The 23,515-nt window shown below is 44.3% G+C and overlaps 1 protein-coding gene across 2 annotated transcripts in view; it reads left to right on the top strand.

Annotated features, from left to right (window-relative positions):
* The window catches only part of POU6F2 (POU class 6 homeobox 2), a gene marked incomplete at both ends in the record, with an annotated part of 470,710 nt that overhangs the window by 409,414 nt on the left and 37,781 nt on the right, over window positions 1-23,515 (top strand). For both annotated transcript variants that reach the window (XM_080818777.1, XM_080818778.1), the window contains one exon: window positions 9,577-9,714. In XM_080818777.1, the coding sequence (XP_080674903.1) occupies window positions 9,577-9,714 (138 nt within the window). The remainder of the gene's footprint in view (window positions 1-9,576; window positions 9,715-23,515) is intronic.

Below are 23,515 nucleotides of genomic sequence, written 5' to 3'. Positions count from 1 at the left end.
AATAAAGCCTTTTTCTTTCATCCCAGGAGTGCTCCCGATCACTTGTTTAAACTGGATGATAGAATAAAAAATACAGGAAGAGTAATTTTGAAATATCAACAAATTCACCTAACTAATGTGCCATGACAATAGGCAATTGGTAAGAGGAGCACTATTGTATGTAAGTAAGAAAATAGCGTGAAACTCAATAAAAGGATAGATTTTCAGGTTATTAAATGGAGGACTAGACAGAAAAGGAAATGAGATGTGTAAGCTTGTGGTAACACAGTATTGGGCTCCATATAACTTGGATAAAATCTGATTTAGAGTTGGTATGTTTCCATAATGCTGACCTCTCTACTTCAAAATCAGATGTATCGGGTTGAGTTAAAAGCTGGTGTTTTGTTTTGTTTTGTTTCCCCCTCAACTCTGGGCTTGACTGTTTTATCAGTAAATTTAAAATTAAAAGAGAAATGCGTCCCTTCGAAGAGCTTCCCCGGAGTTTGCTCCTAAATCACAGTGCGCTGCCTGCTTGTTTACTTCCTTCCCTTCCTCCGGTGTCCCTGCTTCCTCCCTACAGATCTGTTGATCATCCTGCGTTACCTGGGCCTGGGGGCCCCTGAAGGATCCACCTCTCTCTTGAGGGTACTTCTAGAATAGTCTCTAGGACATCCATCTGTGCTTGCAAGTCCCTTCTGTCCACCCGCAATGATGTTCCGGGTTTGTGAACCCATCTGGTTAGAGTCTCCCTTCTGCCCCTGCATCCAGGACCATCAGGAGCCATGAACCATCTAGATGCCCAAGTTGCCCAGCACTTCCTGATTCCTACTCCAGTGGGACCCCAAGAAGAGAAAACATATCTCTCCTTAATAGATCCACACCCTATCCCCTGTCTTCAAAGCATCATGGCTTGTGCCCAACGACAGATAGATCCATCCTTATCTGGGGAAACTGTCCCTTCCGTTCCCACCCTTGCTGCTGTCTACATGGGCTTTGCTCTATATAGCCTAGGAGGCTGGGCTGGGGAAGGAGACTCCCAACACCCAGTTCCATTTCCACCACCGCAGCCCAAGGATAAAAATATAAAATGTATTTTATATAAAATATAAAAATATCAAAGCTTCTTTCCCTGCCTCCTTGTCCTGCAGCTTCCAGATACCTAAAGATGAAGCCTTCCACCCAGCCTTATCCACACCCAATTCTAGGCTGCAATTTCTAGGGATGTCTAGGGATTTGGGTCTAAAATGTCCAGGGAATGCCCGAGTCGTCACCTTTAGAGGCTGCCATTATTGAGTTTTATACCCTGGAGGATCCCAGGATTCCTGGCAGGAATCTGTCTGAGCCACTGAGAGGAGCCTGGAAGGGCTAACTCACAGGAGGGAGGGACACACCAGGGAAGATTCCGGAACCTCAGGACTGCGTCACCATGTTCGAGGCTCCTGCCAGTCCAGCCGGTGTGCCATGAGAGACTGTAAAGTGTGGTGTTGTGTTTTAAAAAAAGAAGAATTTAGACTAATTGCCTCCCAAATGTTTGCTCTTTTCCATAAATATTAAATAAAAGGCCGAACTCCCACTGAGGTCCCGGTCAGGCCTACACGTTCTCAACTCACTCCTTCCTACATTCATCCACTAAATGTTGGTTGAGGGCCCCCGGATGCCTGGCACTGTTGGAGGATCCCAAGACAGACCAGTGAGCCAAAGTCTACATTCTAGAGAGGGGGTGATGGAGATAAACAAATGAGAATATGAAGCTCTCTTTGTGCTATGAGGTAAGCAGGCGATTTGTACCGACAAGATGGCGAGTGAATAGAGTTTTCAAAAAACTTTATGGCGGCAAAATTGCAAGCATATACAAAAGTAGAACAAATAGTCAAACAAATCGTATATGTCTACCACCCAGCTTCCCTGTGCTCAACCCAAGACTGCCTCGTCCTTCCCGCCATTCTCCCCCATCCCACCACGGATTGCGTAGAAAAAAATCCCCGGCACCCTACGGTTTCCTTATACATGTCTTGGCGTAAATCTCTGAAAGAAAGGGAATGACCTCTCAGATAGGGTGGTCCAGGCAGGTGCCTCTAAGGGGTGACCTGGGGGAAGAGATGTGTGGACAGGGAAGAGAGCTGTGGACATAGAGCCAGCAAATGCGAACATCCTGACATAGTTGAGGATCTGCAAAAAGCGTCCGCCCTGGAGGGAGTGAGGGCCAGAGGGGACCCAATCCTACAACAGCATGAAGTTCCTAGAAGGAGGGAAAATTCTTACAGCAAAACATGTATCATGCTTACCGTGTGCCAGAAATTCCTCCCGTGTTTTGCATATGCTGTGTGGTTTTTCCCAATACCCCTGTGAAGTCATGACCACCACTAATAGTCCCCTTTTACAAAAACTGAGGGAGCCTGGATACAGAAAGTGTGCCAGTCCTTTCAGAGGGCTGTAATGAGAGACCACAGATTGGACGGCTTATAAACAACAGAAATTTATTTCTCACAATTCTAGCAGCTGGGAAGTCCATGAGCAGGGCACCCTCACCATCAGGCTCTGGTGAGAGCCCTGATCCCTGTTCACAGCACCTGCTCACCGTGTCCTCCCATAGTGGAAGGGGCTCGGGGTGTCTAGAGGGTCTCTGTTGTAAGGCACTAATCCCACTCATGAAGGCTCTGCCCTCGTGATGTAAAGTCCCTCCTCAAAGTCCCTCCTCCTAATTCCATCTTTGGGGGTTAAGATGCCAATATATGAAGCAGGAGGGGAGCGGGCCCTAACATTCAGACTGTAGCAGACAGGTACTTCTAGTTACCAGCTAGTTACTAGCAGACTCAGAATTAGACCCCAAACAATCTGGCTCCAGGATGCCACTTCTTAACCCCCTCAAGTAGAATGGCTTGTCTCTTGCCAGGCACATTTCGGTGCAACTTGGAGGAACTATAGGTGCAAAGACTCAGAGCTGCCCCTTCTAGGTCTCTTTGGACACACCACCCCAGACTACCACCCTCTCCAGGTCCGGATATCCCTCCTTAGTGAGATATCCCTCATCTTTTCCTACTTCCCCTCCCTCTCCACCAAAGGCTCTTCCCTGTCTAAAGCCCCGTGAGCGTAGGGAGCAGATCGGTCGGTCATCACACTGTTTCCCCTCATACTGTGCCCACAACACAGTGGGTGCTGAATCAATGTTTGTGGGATGAAGACATAATGAGTGGAAGGAAGTGATGTTTGCGCTATGGCAGGTCATGATAATGTCCCACCCAGGTCCCCTGGAATTGCTCTTTTCTGTGAGTTCAACAACCAGCACCTGCAGCCCTTCCTCCATCCCTCAGCCCCCCATATACACTTTACCCCAAGAGCAAAGAGCCACCAGGGCCAGGGATTTGATTTCCAACCCTTCCTTGACCCTAGGGGCTATCTCTCAACTGGGAGCATTAAGTGTCAAGGGAGAGCATCCAACTTCCTTGCCTTGGGGTAGGACAGCTCTGAAACCATAGTCACACTCCACAGCCCCTACAGGATCAGAATCCTTCCCTTCTCCACCCTGGTTCTGGGGACCCGAACCTCAGATATGAGATCACTTTAAAAATTTATCTGTTGGGGTGCCAAGGTGGCTCAGTTGGTTAAGCAGCTGCCTTCGGCTCAGGTCATGATCCCAGAGTCCTAAGATCGAGTCCCACATCGGGCTCCCTGCTCAGTGGGGAGCCTGCTTGTCCCTCTCCCTCTGCTGCTCCCCCTGCCTGTGCTCTCTCTCTCTCTCAAATATATAAATAAAATCTTAAAAATTTTTTTAAAAGTAAAATAAAATAAAAATTTCTCTGTTACTGAATGTGGCTGGATAGTAGAGCATTATTTGGAAGTTGCTATACTTACAGTTTTGTCAAAAAATAAAAATAAAATCAAGTTTATTCTAAAACTATAGCAGAATCAGTGTGATTTGACATTGGTGAACCAAAGATATTTTACAGTGTGGTGATGCCTGGGTCAACCCTGCAAACCTCAGGCCCTCCAGTCACAGACTTCTGACGGGCAGAGGGTTGGAGGGTCAGCATCTGACACTTCACCTTCTCTTCGGGGAAGCGGGCAGACAGCGAGCGGGCAGACAGCGAGCAGAAGAGCTGGGCTCGATCCTGAAACTCACCGACCTGATTCCCAACTGTTCTGTTTGTATCACGGAACAATCATGAGACCTAGGGGGAAAGCCTAGTAGGATAAAACCCTCATCAAATAGGTCATTGAGATAAACATGGCCAACCTTCCAACACATGTCTACTGGCATTTCCTCCCCCTTTTAAGAGAAGACTTGAGGGTAATGAGTGCAAGCACTGATTCGGTTAAGTGTCACAGAAGACCAAGAGACACATGTGTGACATCTAGAGCATAAGAAAAACAAGGACCTCATGCACGTAAATGAACTTGGGCAGCCGTATTTGCCCTCCTGTGTCCAGGCAGCCCCTGCCAAGTCTCTAGGACCTTCTGCGGGAGTGAGCGATGATGGATGCATTTATCAACATCCTCATTTAAAAACAAATGGCGCCACAGTTTCCAGGTTCTAAATTGAGAAGTTAGTAGCAAAAAGAGCTGCTCCACAATCCATACTCTATGAAATCCACATAGCTCATGAGGAGTAGGACAAAACTATACATCACGGGCAATTCTGCTCCAAAGAAATGTTTTGAGCCTGCTGAATTCACAGATCCCTCTCGGAATAAAGGCAGAAGCAGAATATGACACCATAGGTCAGTTGCCTCATCGTCCTGCCTTATTTTCATAAATAAGATTCATAATAATAGAATACTGTAATCAGCAATGTCTCCTGAGAAGTATTCTGACTGCTAATGCCCAGATCCAAGAAACCTGAATTCTTTACCAGGATCTAGGTTGTGAGTCTTTCAGACAAAGAGGAGATGGGGCAGGACTTGGAGAAAGAGAGCCCTCCCCTCTATCATGGAGTGACATAATTTATGGTGACAGTTATATACGGTGACCTACATATGACATCATCGAATGCTCCTGGAAGAGACTCTATCCGAATTTTTCTTCTCATCACCATTTAGTGACCTCAGAGAACAAAGATTAGCACAAAGCTCTGTAGAGCTGGGAATATGGATTTTTTCTTATTATGAGGTGAGCACCCAGTATCCATATTGATGTGCTTGTATGGAAATAAACCATTGCGAATCCTAAGGAAAGATTTTTACAGATCTTTCTGCATGCCTTCACTCTCAAATCAACAAGCGTGGGATAGATTCATTCACAATATTTTGACACGAGGCAGGAATTAAACTCCAAACTGGGTGTCCTTGTGGAAACCCAACAAATGTTGTCAACAAAGTATGAAGATAACATGCTAGAAAGGTCCCCTTCCGGTGGTCTATTGTGAACAACCCCGACCTCAGAGTCAGAAAAGTACCTTCCCCCTAAATTTCTCTATAAATAACCAACTAAAGGAAGCCCAAGATAAGCAGGTAACGTCAGGTTTTCAATACTTCTTTTCGATGTCCTCCGGTCCGAAATATTTTCAAGGGGCAGATTTGTCTTTTTTAACTCATGAAATTCACCTCACCTAATATTCATGTTAGTTAGCTAATAGCTTCCTTCAAGCTACTCTTTACAATAAGTCAAATAGGGGCACCTGAGTGGTTCAGTCAGTTAAGCAGCTGCCTTCAGCTCTGGTTATGATCCCAGGGTCCAGGATCGAGCCCCACGCAGGCTCCTTGTTCAGAGGACAACCTGCTTCTCCCTCTGCCTCTGCCTGCTGCTCTGCCTACTTGTGCGTACTCTCTCTCTCTCTCTGTGTCAAATAAATGAATAAAATCTTTTAAAAAAATAAGTCAAATAAAATCAGAGAATACAGTTAAAATATCAAAATAGAAAATGCAGTTGCCTGGGTCCCCATTATTTCCGAAGGGAGAAGATTTTTGTAAAGGTGAGTCCTAATTCTGACATACTGATGGGTTCAAAACCCTCCTGCACTGTATGAACTGTGAGAATGATAGTGAGCGCATATTCAGAACGTGATAAATGCCGAGTATTGTTCTAAAACTTTGGTCCGTATTAGCTCATTTCATCCTCATCATAATTCTGTGGCTGGTACCGTCTTTATACTCCTTTTACCCATGAGACAATGAGACCTGATTTGCTAAAAGTCACAAGCCAACACAGTCTGGTTTCAGAGCCTATGCCCACCCCCCCCAGTACAAAACTATTTTTTAAAATTTCTCTGTTATGTTACTCTCTAATATTGTGGGGGAGGCAGGGAACTATCTTGAGAAATTAGTTTTTCCATTAGAAGGTTTTTAGACTATCTGTGAATTATAGAGCTAAAGCTTGATGTATTCACAGTCCAGATTCTGTTTGGAGGCAGCATGAGAACTCGAGCTCTGCTCACGCTTGCTTGGGGGGCATCCGCATTTATAAACAAGCCTGCCCCGGAATTCAGCCTGACTTTGGAGTCGGTCTGTGGAAAATGCAAGTATGTAATACAATCGGACTTCATCAGGGCCATCCTTTAGCTGCTTAGGTACGTCGGCAATGAAAGATCTGAAGGCATAAACTTTGCAGCGACTTCAAAATATCCAGTCAGTCCTAGAATGTTGACTTGCTCATTATGTACATTTATTGTGCCCGGGCTCCTCACTGTCCGAATCTACCCTGAGCCTCCAATCAAGGAGAAGGACTGATAGGAACACTACTAATATGACATGACTGGGGACAATACAGAGTGACGTGACCCGAGGTGATGAAGGAAACACTTATGGTTTCCCGACCATTCCCTCCCCCTCTGCGCCACAAATCTCGACGCATATTACATCCCTGCCTTGGCAGTCACAGACAGAAAAGCCCAAAGATATTTACAGAGCGGCATCTGTCAACAACACCAATGGTCCACCTGAAAGGCTGTCAGCGTGCAGACTGACTCGTCCCGGCTGTCTGTATGCACCACACCCACCGGCCTTCAGCTCTAGCTATACTTCCGGGGGCCAGGGGTGCATCTCCCCAGAGCCCCTATGCCTTTCCCAAAGACCTAGGGATGTGGGATAGGAAAGAAGAGAGTCACCGAGTTGGCTCTTGTTCCAGTAAGAGGGAAAGGCAGCAAAGAGTGGGGAACTAAGACAAGGATAGAGAGGAAAGAAACATTAAAAATCAACAAAACCCATGCATTTGTGGTTGCTTTGGCAACCTTCCAGAACAGGGGAAGGATACCTGTTCCTGCTCCCATGACAGGAAGGCTTAAGTAGCTACTTTGTTTCATATTCAGAACCATAATTCATTCTTTGTAGAATGCCTGAATTTACAGCATTTTTGGGACTACCGCGGAACATACACTCAAATCCTAAATGTAAGGAATTCTCCCAGGACACCACTGTCTCCAGAGAGTAATTCCATAATTTCCTATTTTGAATTTTTGATTGACCTAGATGTTAGGGAAATGTCTTACAACTTCTGAAAATATTTTCTCTTCATTAAGGAGGAATCACTGTCTCTCTTCTTCAGAAAACATTCTGCACGTACCGATTTAAATTTTGCACCCAAAACTCCTGGACAAAAGGGCATATTCGACACAAACACCAAGCGGCACATGATTTCATTTTTCTTTAAGATTGAGAAGCTTATTTGGAGATCTCTCTGAACCTGGGGAATTTCATTGTGATTTTAACTTGTATGGCATAAAAGAAGTGTAAACATAGCATATGGCATGTGAGCCGAGATAGAGTGCCTGTATAGGCAGGGTCGGTCCAGGCAGTTTGGGGAAGGTATTCCCAAAGATCTTCTCACTTCATCAGTGGGGGAAAAAAAAAAAGGTACACAGTACAAACTCTCTCACCTAAGGTACTCAATCCCTAAATAGGGAGGGTTCCACTTACCATCCACCACTATTTGCCTCATCTACACTATGAACATCGAAAGCCAAGAACACAGCCAACCTGAATTTTAAATCCCATGGTGGTAATCTGGGATGAGACAGGGTTTCTTTGAGGCTGATGAATGAGAATTTTTTTTCTCCTTAAAAAGAAAATCATTCCCATCTTTTAGGAGAGAGATAAAGGCAAAAGACACATAAAGTAATGAGCTTAAAATGGATTTTCACTTCTTTAAAAAAAAAAATGCGCTAGGTCAATGGGATTTTCTGTAGAACTAGTTACATGAAATTCGGTTATAGATGAATAAAGAAACCAGAGAGATAAGGATATCACATTAATGAAAAAAGAATTCTTAAATTCCTGTCCCTTTTGATGTTTCCCCTGACAATTAGTTTTCCCATCCTCATCAGATGATATAAAACTCTAGGCAAATTTCCAGAGGAGGTAAGCAATAAGATACAATTTGAGGGAAAGAGGGAATGAGGAAAAGAAAGAAATAAGAAAGACTAAGAACTGAGAAAGTAAAGAAGAAAGTGGAAGAAAAGCTTCTGGGACCTGAATTAAGTATGGCATTAATTTTTTTCCCACCAAGTCTTAGTCTTGGCAGGCTTCTTCTAAAATGCAGGAATTTCATGGATGTGGGAACTGGTGATGGAAAATGCATTATTATACACAACAACCGTTGTACTTGAGAGGAACTATATGGGAAAAAATAACACCCTAGAATAAATACAAATGAAATTCATGTATCAAAACCAATACTGTGAAAATAGTTTAAATGTTTCTTGAATTTATATCTAGTCATTAACCTAAATGCAGATTTTAGTTCAAGCTACACTTCTGCCTCATGGTCAGAAGGCCTGAAAACCCGTGGCGTGGAAAATTGGCAGGATAAAGAATATTGAATTGGTCTCCATGGAAAAACGGGTTTTGGCAGCTATACCCTGCTCCTTGAGTGGGTTCCCCCACCCAAGTCAAATTCTCCTCCCTGTTTCACCCTGGTCCCAGGACAGAGACCCCGGGAAGGCCACATACTAGTTCAACAGCAAGCAGCTAGGCTTCAACTTGGCCGAGCACCAAAAGACCTTCCTCATTGGCCTTGAATCCCACGGTTGGCATGAGCCGCCCCTCCCCCCAAGTCCCAACCCTGGACTCCCCCTCTGAGAGCACAGAGGTTGGAGGTTTCCATTGCTACTGACTTTGGTTTCCTTCTTCCTTGGAGAAGAAGGTGGGGTGAGGCTCCTGCCTTATGCCATGACCCTGCCTTTCGCCATGGGGAGCGACTCACAAATGAAAATGATAAATTCATTTGCAGAAATCCCTAACATCTGTTCCTCCCCTCCACTTCTACTCCCAACCTACGTCAATCCACATTTGGTCTGCTCGCCTCAAGGAAAGGAGACATTTTCCCAGAGTTTTAGGTAGGCTAGAGGACACAATCCAGGGCCTTCTCCAAAATCGTTCATCCACCTGGCAAGACCCTGACGGCCTCCCACAATCCCAGGGCCCACCTCCTTCTCTCCTGGGGCTCCACTAAGCAGCCCAGGGTGGGTGGAGCCTGTTTCCTTCCCGGCCTCATGGCCAACCTCCCTAAGAGCCCACATCTTGTTCAGCAGGCTCCCTCCGGGAGGTCCCGGGCCCTTTGCATGAACCAATTGGAGGGGGAACGTCCTTCCCCCACATGAATGTTGTACGGTGTGCTGTGCCTGTGCCTTTCTTGGTGGTTTCACCCTGATCTTTTCTCTCTTTGCAGCTGGTTAATAATCCACTAGCAAGTCAGGCTGCTGCAGCAGCCGCCATGGGCTCCATAGCAAGTTCACAAGCCTTTGGCAATGCTCTCTCCAGTCTTCAGGGGGTCACGGGTCAACTAGTTACTAATGCACAAGGACAGGTGAGTGGGAGATGGGAACAAGAGTGAATTTTTATGGCAGATTGAACTCGGAAAGGAAATGAATTTCTTTTGCATGACAGTGATATGTAACCGCATCCATTCGAGGCAAATAAATAATGTTTACTAGCAATGTCAAGAATAGGAGAAGGGTTGGGAGGTGTTTCTATATTTTAGAAGCAAGATTTTTTTTTTCCTTCCCCTAGAATGGCTAAGTTTTCGTTTGTTTTTATTTCTGTACAATGGCTCGTGTTCTGACCTTAACTGAAGGAAAACACTTTCCATGTCAGGGCATTCTTTTTTTCTTTTTCTTTTTTTTTTAAGGTAATTTTTAAAATAAAAATTCAGTTTTTCTCTTTTATTTATCCATTCGTTTTAAACTTGAACAGCGGGGGGAAACTGGGACGTTTCCTTCCCCAATTGCTCTAAGATTTCTAAAGTAGCCCTAAGCAAGCCAGGTTCTGAATGTGTGGGGACGTGATGGGAAGGACCAGTGCATTCTTGGGAGAACAGCAAAGGGAAGGGGTGACGGTCTCTTGCTGATTCTTCTGGAAGCCAGGCTGGGTCTGGTACATCTAAAGCTTTGCTTCAGTCAGCCAGGGCCAGGGCCAACAAACCTTCCTCATGTCATGGGCAGCTTGCTGGTCCCCTTACGCCCCTCATGCGCCCGCCTCATGGTCCCAAGGACACTGACAGAGCTTCAAATGAGGGGGCTCCCCCTTTAAGACCCCACTAAACCTAAAAGCTGCAGGGAAAGCAAACCAAAGTTAAAGCTGAGGGTATCAGAAGCGCCCTCCACTCAAAGGCTCGACATTGACCCTCAGTGGATAGAGCACCTTGACCTCAAGTGTGGCCACTTCTGAGGGTTGGAGCCCAAGGTGGAAGGAGCTTGCGCGCTCTCGGGATTTTCCCTCCCAGACTTATTTATTCAGCAGTGAGTTTACGGATCCCTGCTTGGCCTGCTCTGTGGAGAACAGGAATGGCGACGTCTTGCACCCTGTTTTTATTTTACATAAAGAGTAAACAGAGATGCATTATAAGCTAAACCGTCTCAATCTACGTCCCAGGGAAAAAAAGCTGACCTTGGTATATTTCCTGGGCGGGTGTGGGATTGTCCCGTCAGAACCCCGAGGGCTGAACGATGGAGCTTGTCAAAGAGCAGCCCCAGGTAATGAATCATCTTATCACAGGTGCACACCACACATATTAAAGGAGGGTTGTATGAACACCGTGCCCTCCACAGTCACCTCTCAATGTCGGCTTTAACCCTTGTTCCAATCCCTTTTCATCAAAGGATCATTTTATGCAGCCGGCTCTAAATGGAGGCTCTCAAAAGCCTATTAAGATTTCTGGAGGGATGGGGTTTTGGCATGGAGGAAAAGTTGGTTATAATATCTGTAACTCATACTCCGATCGGGTCAGTCCTGGAAGCTGTTTCCCAGAGTTCTGCCCAAAATAGAACACCCCGATTCATTCCTGCCAGCAGCTGGCCCTTGAGATGTAGATTTTAGGAGTTCGAGATAGAAAGCATATCCACTGATGTGTATTTCCCCCTGATTTTTCCGGTTCCAGAGTGCAAGGAAAATGTACCACTCTGCCCCACCACTTGTGAGTTTGTGATGGAGAAAATGCTTTATTGCTGAGAAGGAATTATTAGGAGTTTATTCTTCCGGTGATTTAATGGCGGGTCATCTTGCCAGTTACAAATCCATCCCCTTCTCAGGGGCTAGAGTTACAGCCTTTCCACTCCGTTTGGCCTTTGCCAGCTCCCACCCCCAGGGATGGTTCTCCCTCCCGTGAGGACCCACAGGGAAATGAGCTTCCCATTAAAGGCTTCATGGGCACTCTGCATATATTGAATAAGTGTTGGTTCTAATTTTAAAATTCTTCTGTCTTAGAAACTATGCTGTAATAGTTGATTTGATATGGTGCACAAGCCTCCTAAAGTGAAAAAAAAATCACATCACAGAGGAATCGATACTGCCCACTCGTGAAGTCTTGTCTGAGAGTTTTAGAAACATACCCTGGGGTGTCATGTACTCCTCCTAGTGCTGGAAAAGACCGAGGTACTCAGTTTCCAAAGCTAATGAATTGGCCACGTTCCCGTAGTGCTGTGTGTGTGTGTGTGTGTGTGCGCGCGTGCGCGTGTGTCTGTGTGTGTTTAAGAAAGAAAAAAATCTTTATAATATAAACACAATCATCTTCCCAGAAAAAAGTGCATGCTTTGTACCTCTTGGCATAAAGATACTTGTTTGAACCTCATGAAGTGGCGAGATGACACAAAAAAAGAAGGGCAAAAATTATTTGGGGTGTGTGTGTGTTCCTTACCCTTTATTAATGCGGTACAAAAAATAAGACTGCATTGGAATCAGGTTCATATAATAAACCTTGCTCAAAAACCCGTGTAAATGAGAATGACTTCACCCAGCCCATTTTCAATTCCTTAAAAATCTCCACAGAGCTTTCCCAGAGAAGGTACAAAGAGAAAACTCTTAATATATTTATAGATCCTTTCATTTGAGTTCTTGACATCAACTATTTTTTACATTTGAAAGTCTGCCCAGAAGTCATAACATTAAAATCTACACCTTGGTTTGGAAAGCATGTTTTACTCTGCTGATACTTTGGGGAGGTCGGGCTGCAGAGAAGGCACCGGTGGGGGGTCCCCTGAAACTTGCTCCCTCCTGCTAAGATTCTCTCTCTTGGCTACTTGGAAACGGAGACGGTTTTACCCAGGAAAAGAACCCTGACTAAATTCAGACCTGCCTGGAATAGGGTTCAAGCTCTACATGTTTCTAAATTTGGACCTTGGGGCCATCAGTGATTTAATCTTTCTAAACCAGAGCCTCATCCTCAAAGTTTAAGACAACCTCGGTGAGGAGGCCTAGGGCCGTGGATCATGGTTTCTGGGCAAAAGGCTCTTGGTCTTCCTGCAGAGGACAGATGACCACCCCACGTGGGGAGGGAGACATGCCCCCATCTTAACAGGGAGAAAGCGCCCCATCATCAGGGACTTGCAGTTTTTGTCTCCTTGTCTTGGAATCTGATTGTTTCCATTTACAGGTTTTCAATGAATTTAAAGGGATGGGAAATCTCCATATATTAAAGGACTTTAGTTTTTTAGTTCTTTTTTTTCCCCCTAACCAGTTCAGTCATTCTTTCCCCCTTCTGCCTCTGCCATCCATTTATGGTTAATTCAGAAGTCATGCACTATTCCAAAGAGTGATTCATTTTCACAGAAACACTATATTCCAAAGTCACAAAGCACATATCATACCCCATTTTTTAAAAATGGTATCATACCTAACTTCACTCTCAGGTGGAAAGGTAACAAGTGTCCTATTGGTAATTCGTGATCTTGGAATTTGTAATGACTATCACACTGCTGAGAAGAACATTCTCGTTCCCTTTGCTTCCTAAATCAGGAACTCCTGTGAGTGTGGAAGCCAGACAAGGGAATGAGCACTAGCTAGACACATGTTTGAATCCCAGGTCAGCCAATAACTAACTAGCTCTGTGACCTCAAGCAAGTTACGTGAGCTCTCTGGGTTTCAGTTTCACTATGAAATAAAGATAATAAAATCTAAGACCTAGATTCTGAAGATTAAGTGGGATCAGTTGTGTAAAAATCCTACCGTAGTTCCGGAGTATATAGTTAAAGATTCAGTAATAATTAGCAGCTGCAGAAATCATCATCATCATCATCATCATTATCATCATCATCGTCGTCGTCATGGTTTAGGGTTCTGTCTAGCATTTTCTGGAAACCTCTCTTTGGTTTGGATATATAGGAAGAGGCAGTACAGCACACAGGCAAAACGAATGGGCTCTGGAACCAGGCAGCCATTCATCGGCGGTGAGACTTAATTCTCTCGTGCCTTAATTTCTTCGTCTGAAAAGTGGGGATAAGGGGCACCTGGGTGGCTCAGTCAGTTAAGCATCTGCCTTCAGCTCTGGTCAGGATATCAGGGTCCTGGGATTGAGCCCCGAGTCAGGCTCCATGCTTGGCAAGGAAACTGCTTCTCCCTTTCCCTCTGACGCTGCCCCTCCCCCTCTGGTTGTGTGGGTTCTCTCTCTCTCTCTCGTAAATAAATAAATAAATACTCTTAAAAAAGAAAAATGTGGATAAAAAGGGAACCATCTTCTAGGATTAAATAGTTCAGCTCGTGGTCAGGCATACAGACATCATTCAATAACGCTAACACTCAGTATATGCTGTTGTTATTAACTAACATGCTATGTGTTTTCAGTTCACACTGTGCACACAAACCCCACTGTGTGTGTGAGGAGTTTGAAAATGTGAGAATCTTAGCAGGAGAACATTAAATTATTTTAAGGAAATCTTAGCCTTACCCCAGATAGGGGTGTGTAGGGGTATGTGTGTGTGTGCGTGTGTGTGTGTGTGTGTGTGTGTTTGTGGGTGTGTGTGTTAACACTCGTACAGTGGGTATACTCAGGATTTGGCAAGTAGATTTACCATCGATTTGTTCAGCTATAGAACTGGCTTCCCTATTGCCCCTGGCAATATCTCCTTATTGGCATTATTGCAGAAAAGTAAAAGCAAATGAAATTTCATTTTATCCTGGGGCTAAGAAAAGCATTTTACATTTTAACTGAAGCTCAGAATGTTTCCTGATGAAATTAGTTCTCAACCACTGTGAAATTTTCTTAAGTGGCAACAAGTCAAACCAAAGTCCTTCCCTACCATCCTTAAAGAAACAGTCAAGTAAAAAAAAAAAAAAAAATCAACGGAACAACATTACTTTTTTTAACCTTTTTATTATTTTTACTTTTTTAAATATTTTATTTATTTATTTGACAGAGAGAAAGAACACAGGCAGCGGGTACCGCAGAGGGAGGGGGAGAAGCAGACTCCCCACTGAGCGGGAGCCTGATGCAAGGGTTCAATCCCAGGACCCCAAGATGATGATTTGAGCCGAAGGCAGACACTTAATGGACTAGCCACCCGGGCGCCCTTACTTTTTTTAATGTATAAAAAGAAGAAAAATTTAAAGGACCTACCCATTCACTTCATGACTCAAGAATACACTTAGCATTATATGAATAAACAGTAGTTGAGCAGAGCTGCTTTGGGAAGACAGAAAGATTTGCAGTAGGGAGGCGCTGCTGTCTAAAAGGACCACAGGTCATGCTCAAAGAAATCAATCTCCCAATTCCAGTAGTAGCCTCTGCAATGTAGCTTAGAAAGGACACCCTTGACTGTGCAAAACCATGGATGATGAGTTGCCTCTATTCATGGCAGCCCTGGGCTGGAGAAGGCCAAGGCAGAAACACCACCGGCCCCGAGTCTGTACACATCAATTGGGAGACCATCCTAATACCATAACTTTCAAATGTGTGAAAAATACATGTCTTAGAATTGAAGAATTCTAAATTGGGACATTCCTCTGAATTATAATCCTCAAAGGCTAAAGAGCATCTCTAGAAGGGAGTAGAGCAGCTTAGATCCCGGGCTTTGAAGGAAACAGGTTTGATTGGCACACATTTCTAGCTATGTGGCCTTGGATAAGTTACAGAGCTCGTCTGGGCCCCTGTCTCCTCATCACTAAAGATGGGACTGATAAGAGATCTCACATACTTCATGGTGGGGTTAAACATGAGAGAGCAAGCAATGGGCTGAGCACAGTGCCTGATATGTCTTAAGTATTTAATAAATTATATTGTTATCAATAAATTCATGTTATAGCTATTCTTTTTTAAATGAAAAGCCAGCAATTGGCCCTGAACTATGGGTGGCTAAAGTAATTCAACACATAATTTAAATGGAAAAAGGAGACTCTTTCAGAGAAAATCACTACAAGATGAACGAAGATGAAGTTATAATAAATGCAAATTTCCGCCAGAGAATTGAGATGTAATACATTTATTCAATAAGTGTCCATTGAACCTCTCTGTGGGTTTTATTAGATCTGTACAGGAGAACAAATAAAGCCATAACTGCCCACCTTTGTAAAACGAATTTCAAACCCTGTGCAAAGGAGATAAAATGTGTTATGTTAACTTGGACAATGTGACTAGAGCAAATGGGGTGCCTCACACACACCCAGCTAAAGCGAGTGGATCAGGAATTTAGGGAGTTTCACACATATTCTTATTATATTTTATTAAAGATTTTATTTATTGATTTGAGATCGAGAGAGAGTGAACAAGCGTGGGAGTGGGGGAGGTAGGGGCAGAGGAAGAGGGAGAGGCAGACTTCCTGCCGAGCAGGGAACCCGATGCAGGGCTTGACACCAGGACCCAAGGATTGTGACCGGAACAGAGGCAGATGCTGAACCAATGGAAGCACCCAGGCACCTCTTATTTTATTTTTTATAATAAAACACATTAGATGCATGAAAAGGTAAATATAATTTCTTACAGGAGGGCTTGGGTGGCTCAGTCGGCTAAGCCTCTGACTCTTAATTCCGGCTCAGGTCTTGATCTCAAGGTCTTAAGTTCAAGCCCCAAGTAGGCCTCCACATTGGCCATGGAGGCTACTTAAAAATAATAATAATAATATTTTCCAAAAAAAAAAAAAAACCCACAAAAACCCAAAGAATCCTTCAGAAATGTTGAGTATTAACATTTTTCCACATAAGCTTCAGTTCTCTTGTTTATTTTTAAAAGAAATAAAACATTACTGGTACAGTTGAGGCCTTGACACTTTCTCCTCATGCCCCTCCCCCCCAAGGTGATAGATACTATAATACTGGTAATTCCTTTCACACAAGTTTTACATCTTTACTTTAAAAAAAAAAAAGGTGTCTTTCTAAAAAGCTACAAAATCATATGTACAGAATACCATTTTTAATACAAAAAATAGAACATATTGCTTAGACATGTTGCATAACTAAGAATCAAATATGTTTTGCTGAAAATTCAAAGTAGGCATCTAAAAATTCAGGGTTGGTGTCTGTATATTTTTCCCCAAACATGAACAGAACAATCTATTTAGATAATGGTTTGGGCCATGTTTTCTAAACCAAAACTCAAAACAGTCTGACAAAAGATTTTCTTTTCTCACTTGCAAATATCATTCTATGAAGTCTTAAAAAGGTGTAAAAATTCAATCACATGCAGTAGAATACTTATCAAATATGCATTTTGTTAATCACATCTTTTTTTTTTTTCTTTTTTAAGAGAGAGAGAGAGCGTTCATGTGCAAGGTAGGGAGGGAGAGAGAGAATCCCAAGCAGGCTCCAAACCCAGGACCAGGCGGTTGGGGTGGGGAGGGGGGCTTCAGCTCAGGACCCTGAGATCCTGACCTGAGCCTAAACCAAGAGTCAGAGGCTCAACTGACTGAGCCACTAGGCGCCTCTTAATCGCATTTAACACTTTTAAAATCCGCTCTTTGCGGAGACTGGGAAATAAATGTTCATGGGGTTAGTAATATTATAAGAATTTTACCCTGGCTTCATCTGAGTAATAAAGATGAAACAATAACAACAATAAACAACCTCAATCTTTCTACTAACATATCAAATTTCCCCTTCGAGCCCGATTGAGAGCTTTATTTCCTCATTTCAGGAGAGGCCATTGCATTAAAGCCCCGTTTCCCTAAGTGTGCGCCTCGGAAATGAATGCGCCCCCCGGGGCGGTGCACAAACGAGGGTCCCGGCCGGGAGGCGGGGGGCGCGGGTTCCGCCGCGGAGGAGCTCCGCCGGGCCCGGGTAGCTGGGCTCCGACGCGCCCCAGACCCCTTTAACTTGTCGGACCCCGCTTTCCCCAAACTTCCTGTCCACCCCACATTTCGCAGAATGGACCGCTGCAGAGCACGCTTTGGGAAATGCTGCGGGGAGTCATTCGCGTTCGTTCCTATCCGCGCTTTCGCTTGCGAGCTGATGATTTCAGTCCGAAAGAGCCCCCTCCCGGCTTTGAGGGCGCGCACATCCCAGAGCACGTTTGCGGGAAGCGGAGACGGGGAGGTGGGGGGACGCCGCTCTGACCCCGAGGCTGCGCCGCGAGCGCGCAGGGCCATCGCAGGTCCCCTCGGGACGCGCCGCCCGGATCCTCCGGCCAGGGCCGGAGAGGAGGGGGCCGGCTGGTGGAGTGACCCCGGGCCTGGCCCTTGGGTCCTGGGTCCTCACCCTTTTGAGGAGTGGGCCTCCCTGGATGGTAAACGGCGCTAATGAGCCCTGATGGCCCTGGGCTCCGCAGTGATTTCGCGGGAGATGGATTTGATGGGAGGCCTCGCCTCTGCAGTGGCTCGCCTGCTGAAGCGCCGGACGTAATGGGGTCTCTGAGCCGGTCAACGCCAGCGGCAGGAGCACGCCCTGCCCCTGTCCCTGACAGTGAATGGTTCAGCCCACACCTTGGCTGCTGGGCCAGAGGTCGCCCCTCCCTCCCCACCGTGTGGTTCCTCCTTACAGCCCCCTTTCTGAAATGAGAGGGTTAATCCTATTAATGCCAACACCCCGAAGAGCTGGCCAGTTTGAACTAAAAATGAAGCACCCTCTGAAATCTTTCTTCCCACGCTCCACCCAGTGCAACCTGTCGTGCGCAATTAAAGGAGTGGCCAGAAATACACAATTAAAAAAAAAAATCTTGTTTTAGGGAATTTACCCTGTAGATTGAGCCAGAGAGAACCAAGGTCTCTTTTATCTACAGCAGAACTTTGGATGGTGGTGGTGTTACATTTTTTTCTCCACTGCATTTTTTTTTTCAATTCTTCATCTAGTAATATTTCGTTTTCCTGGGAACAGGGAAATGTGTTCTTGTGTAGGCTCCTGAATGAAGAATGGGCACATTCTTTCCGGGTAAATAAGAAAGGGGCCAATTAACCAATGAAACAACCTAATTAGCAGCTATGATTCCAAACAGGTAATGGGTTTCGAGGTACTATTCACAGACAGCTCCCTCAGAACTGATCCGACTTCTCGTGTCTTTGTTTGACTAGCAGCGTTCACGTTCCGTCCCAACCGCAAAGTAGTATCCCTAACCCGTGCTCATGTAGCTCATTTCAGTGTGCAAAGCTCTAGAACCGTGTTAGTTCTTAGAAGAGCACTATGTTTTAGCTGAACATTCCTTCAGGCAAAGTGATGTCTAGAAAAGAGTGATGGAATTAACACTACCTCTCAGGCAGTGAGCCTTCACCATGGGGCTGGTATCATCTGTGATCCTGGCAGAGGACTTGACCCCAGTTTGATAACCTCAGCTGTGCACGCAGGCAAACTTTTAAGATGAAACCTTAAGAAACTGGCAGAACTGAGATCTGAGCCCAAAATCCAACCTCATCTTCCAGTACCACCATCACTTTCTTGGGTTTAAAGACGTGGGTTCATTTCCTGGATGCTCGGTTAGACAGGACACAGACTCCAGAAACCTCCCCGCTCCATCCACAAATGGTAACTGTAATTCTCACCCTATCAACCTCAAAGATTTCTCTTGAAGATATATAAACACACACTTGAAAACTATAAAAAGCTGTAAACCTTGCCAAAATAAATATGTTATTTTAATCAGTATTCTCACCATTATTATTTTTGCTGATCCGAGGAAGCAGAAAAGGAGGGAGTCTCTAAAGCAATGAGATAATCTTGAAAAAATGAACTCAGGTCTCCACTATATCTTGCCAAGGGGAGTATCAGCCCCAGGGCATCAGGGTCTGGGGGACTGTGGGTCCCCTGACTGCCAGCCAGATAGCCGAGACAGGCCGGAAGAGTGCACGGTGTGTGCTTGATATGAGCACTCACCAAAGGGAGCCTTCGGAAACTCTATGTTAGCGAATCTTGGCTTGGAGCTTTTTGTAGTATCCCTCAGTAAAGTGATTTTGGAATTGAGGAAGCTCCCAGAGTGGCAAGGCACTATACATTTCTATATCCTTCCCTTTGGAAGGTGCCCCTCTAAGGAAGTAAGCCCTTCCAAAGAAAAAGAGTAATAGCTAATACTGTATTCTGAGTTTAAGAAGTCACTGATTGTAAATTATACCATTAGTTTCAGGACAACTTTTTTAGAATGGAAGAAAATACTACCGCACTAAACAGATATATCAACTGTTAGGGCAACCTGATTTCACAGATATTAAAAATAGAAAAAATGTGGGAGTCTTATAATTGAGGACGTGTGTTATTTATTTTATAAATAACCTTAACAAGATACAGTATCAAAAAGACTGGGCTGTTGACGATGATTCTCTTTTCAGTAATCACATTTTATAGTAGAAAGTCAGGGATGGAAGTGGAAGTTATTTATGTCTCAGTTTTCACAACTAGAGAATGAAAATTAAACCTGATTTGGGTCTGAGGGTGAGGAAAGAGAGGAAGTACTGAATTTTGACTTAGCATCCCTAAATCAATATCAGTTTTTTCAGTGAAAGAACTTGGTTAAGCAGAACATTCCTAAAGAGGGGAAAACATTAAATTCACGTGTAAGATGCATTCAGCCTCCAAATAAATGTTCACCCAACTGTTCACTATGCCATATGCCCAATGATGCACCCAACTTTTTTGTTGGCCCTTCAGTTGTTGACATGACACATTCTTCTTAAAGACGTGGGCAACATGTCCTCAACTCACAGGCCAATAAGAGAGAAACGAGAAATAGACCAGAAGTAGGTAGGAATGGAAAAGTCACAACTCAGAACAGTGGGAAGAGCCAGGTTTGAGTTCAAACATACAGAAGTAGGCCCTTGCACGATCCAGCCGAATTCAAAGCATTCGCATAGAACATTGCTCCAAATTGCGAATCAGTTTATCAACTAACCTTTTTCATCTTGTAAAAGTAACAGTATAAGTAGATCCTGAGATGTCGTAAGGTGGGGCATTCAGGGTGATAGCAAAGTCCAGATGTGATACAGCTTTGTACTTAGAAGTGAATGCCATCAATCAAGCACCGCCCCGGTACACAAAGGAAACACATTACACACTCCCTACCTCTGACACTTCTCGATAGATATTCACCAGAACACTGTGTCTGAGAGTTACAGAGGTGGACAGTGGGAAGGTCTGCTTGGTCCCATGGAAGGCGCCCACTATAAAGAGTACAGGCTTCCAAGTTAGGCACCATCCCCAAGCAGCTCTGCCACCCCAGGCAAGGCAGCTAGTCTAACTCAGAGCCTGTCTTCGCTTCCGTGCACTGACAACAGTCCCTTCCTCTCTGGGTTGTTAGAGGGATTAGTACTAACAGTAGTAAAATTCCTCAATTCCTGCCATCTATTGAGCACTTTCTTTTTTTTTTTTTCTTAAGATTGTATTTATTTACTTATTTATTTGAGAGTGAGAGAGCACAAGGTGGGGAGGAGCCGCAGAGGGAGAAGGAGAAGCAGGCACCTCGCTGAGCAAGGAGCGCCGTGCGGGGCTCAATCCCAGGACCCTGGAATCATGACCTGAGCCAAAGGCAGACGCTCAACTGACTGAGCCACCCAGGTGCCCCTACTGAGCACTTTCTACATAGCAAAGATTTACTTAGCATTCAATAATATTCTATTATTTCGTTTCACCTTTACCCCAGCCATGGACTATGCCTTATCCTATTGTACAGATTAACACACCTCCAAGATCACCCAGCTGATGGCAGGATCCAAACTCAATTCTTGTCTGCTATCAGTGATCGCTCCTAATTGCTGTGGTCTGATACAAATTTAAAACTTTCTGTCTTATTCACCGATGTATCCCAAGTGGCTAGAATGACACCTGGCCCACAGTAAGCATAAACATAGTAATAAAATCTGTGGAGTGAATGAACAGAGCACTTCATATAAGCTAATACGCTATTCGATAAGCATTTTACAAAAATTCATCATTTCATTTCATTCTCACATTGCTCTTGCCCTAATATCTCTAATTTACAGCTGAGCAAGCACGGGTTCAGAGAAGGGAACCAGCTTCCCAGGGCCACATTGTTAGTAAGGGAAAGAGTCTGGATTTGAGGGCAGATCTAGTTTCTTCGAAGCTCGGCTTTCTTCTGAGTGAAATCGCTTTCAGCGCCTCAGGAATGAGTGCCTAAGACACAGCCTGCCATACGGCAGCCTTTCCATAAATATCTCGGGCTCCTCACCCGCATATATTTTAATCAACTTAGGGTGGTTGATCTAAAGTAGAGTCGTTAACTATATTGAAGTCTTACAGGGAAATGCTTTTAAGCACCCAGCATTAAGGTGCCTGATGAAAATGGCATTGTCTGTTTACTTTGTTCAATTTTTTAAACTACTAACATTTCAGGACTGCTGTAAGGAGTACAAGTCAGAAAGGATGTTAAATGCTTGCCACAGCCCTGACACTTAGCTCATAGCCAGCAAACTCCGCCCCTGCCATCTTGTTCCCTTGACCACGCGCGTCCTGGGACCCACGGTCACTCCAGCACGTGGAGGTCCAGGAGGAGGATTTTGAGTCCATTGCTCACACTGTTAGTAACGGGTTAAGCTGGCTGCCTTGTTTTCTCTACAGTGTCAGCAACAGAAGGCTAGGTGATGTGTACTTTGCCTCTCTATCATGACTACGTGGCTGCTGGACTTCATTTAATCAAAAGGCAGGGGCACAGGAGTATTATCACCTGCTAGGTTCATTTAACTACTGCTGCTTTCCTTGATGCTCTAGAATAAAAAAACATATTCACCTGCCTTCAGTAAATCTTTAGGTGACGTTAGCAAGCTCTCCCAGGCAACCAAAAGGAAGAGATTTAGTGATATGTATAGCTACCGAAACAAAACTCTGTTTTAACCTGACATGGAATTGGAGGATCTCATTGCAAGTTACGGATGGATTTTTAATGTAGGATCTTCTCAGTATCATTGAATTAGAAAGGAACTATTTGTGCTTTTTAATATAAAAATCGCTGGGGCACCTGAGTAGCTCAGGTGGTTAAGCTGCTGCCTGCAGCTCAGGTCAGGATCCCAGGGTCCTGGGATCAAGTCCCACATTGGGCTCCCTGCTCAGCCAGGAGTCTGCTCCTCCCTATCCCCTTGCCACTCCCCCAGCTTGTGCTCTCTCTCGCTCACTCTCTCTCTCAAATAAATAAATAAAATCCTAAAAAGAACCAAACTTATTCCTGATAAGGCTATACTTCAAAAACAGCTTTTGAAATTAAAAATTCCAAAATTCATACCATTGGTATAAATTATACATTACTGAGCTTAGAACAGGACAGTTAAAAAATCATTACAGTGGTGGTTGATTCATTATGATAAATTACATTTTTTCAGACTGCATTGGAAGAACCAGAGTCGGTACACACACACACACACACACACACACACACACACACACACACAGGGACATTTAAAATAGGAAGCACAAAACCATGAGAAACCACACCAGGACAGGTGCATTGGCCCCTTCAATCACATCCATCGACACCTGCCCGATGGCTGGGGGTAAGGGGGCAGATTGGTCACCTTTGAAAATGAGGATGCAATTTTATGAGAAAAACTCATCAGCATCATTTTAATGAGTTACAGTCTTTGTTGTGAGAAATGAGAAACTCCGTGGTCTCACCCTAAAGAGTAGTAAAAAAAATTACTAGGAGGAAATTGAAAAAGTAATATATGTCGGAGTGATGAGGCAACTTTTTTTCTGATTGAACAGATAGATAAATATGGCAAGCAGTATCAAAATACATTTAATTTTGCCACAACAATGGATATTCTCTTGACAAAAAGCATATGAATCACCTCAGACTCATGAAACTGGGTGGTAATAAATAGATGCATTTTTTAATGACGCTTGGAGTGGTTTCATTCCCTACGCTTCTTTTTTTTTTTTTTTTTTTTAGATGCTTCTTTTCTTGTTTATATTCATTTAAATTCAGCTTTGCCAGCTGGATGCCCTCACAGCACTAGGTAATGCTAAATATGGGCAGCACTTTT

This window comes from Martes martes, assembly GCF_963455335.1.
Source record: "Martes martes genome assembly, chromosome: 11".
Lineage (NCBI taxonomy): Eukaryota > Metazoa > Chordata > Mammalia > Carnivora > Mustelidae > Martes > Martes martes.
Note: the sequence above shows the minus strand (reverse complement) of the source record. Positions and strands in the feature narration are given on the sequence as shown.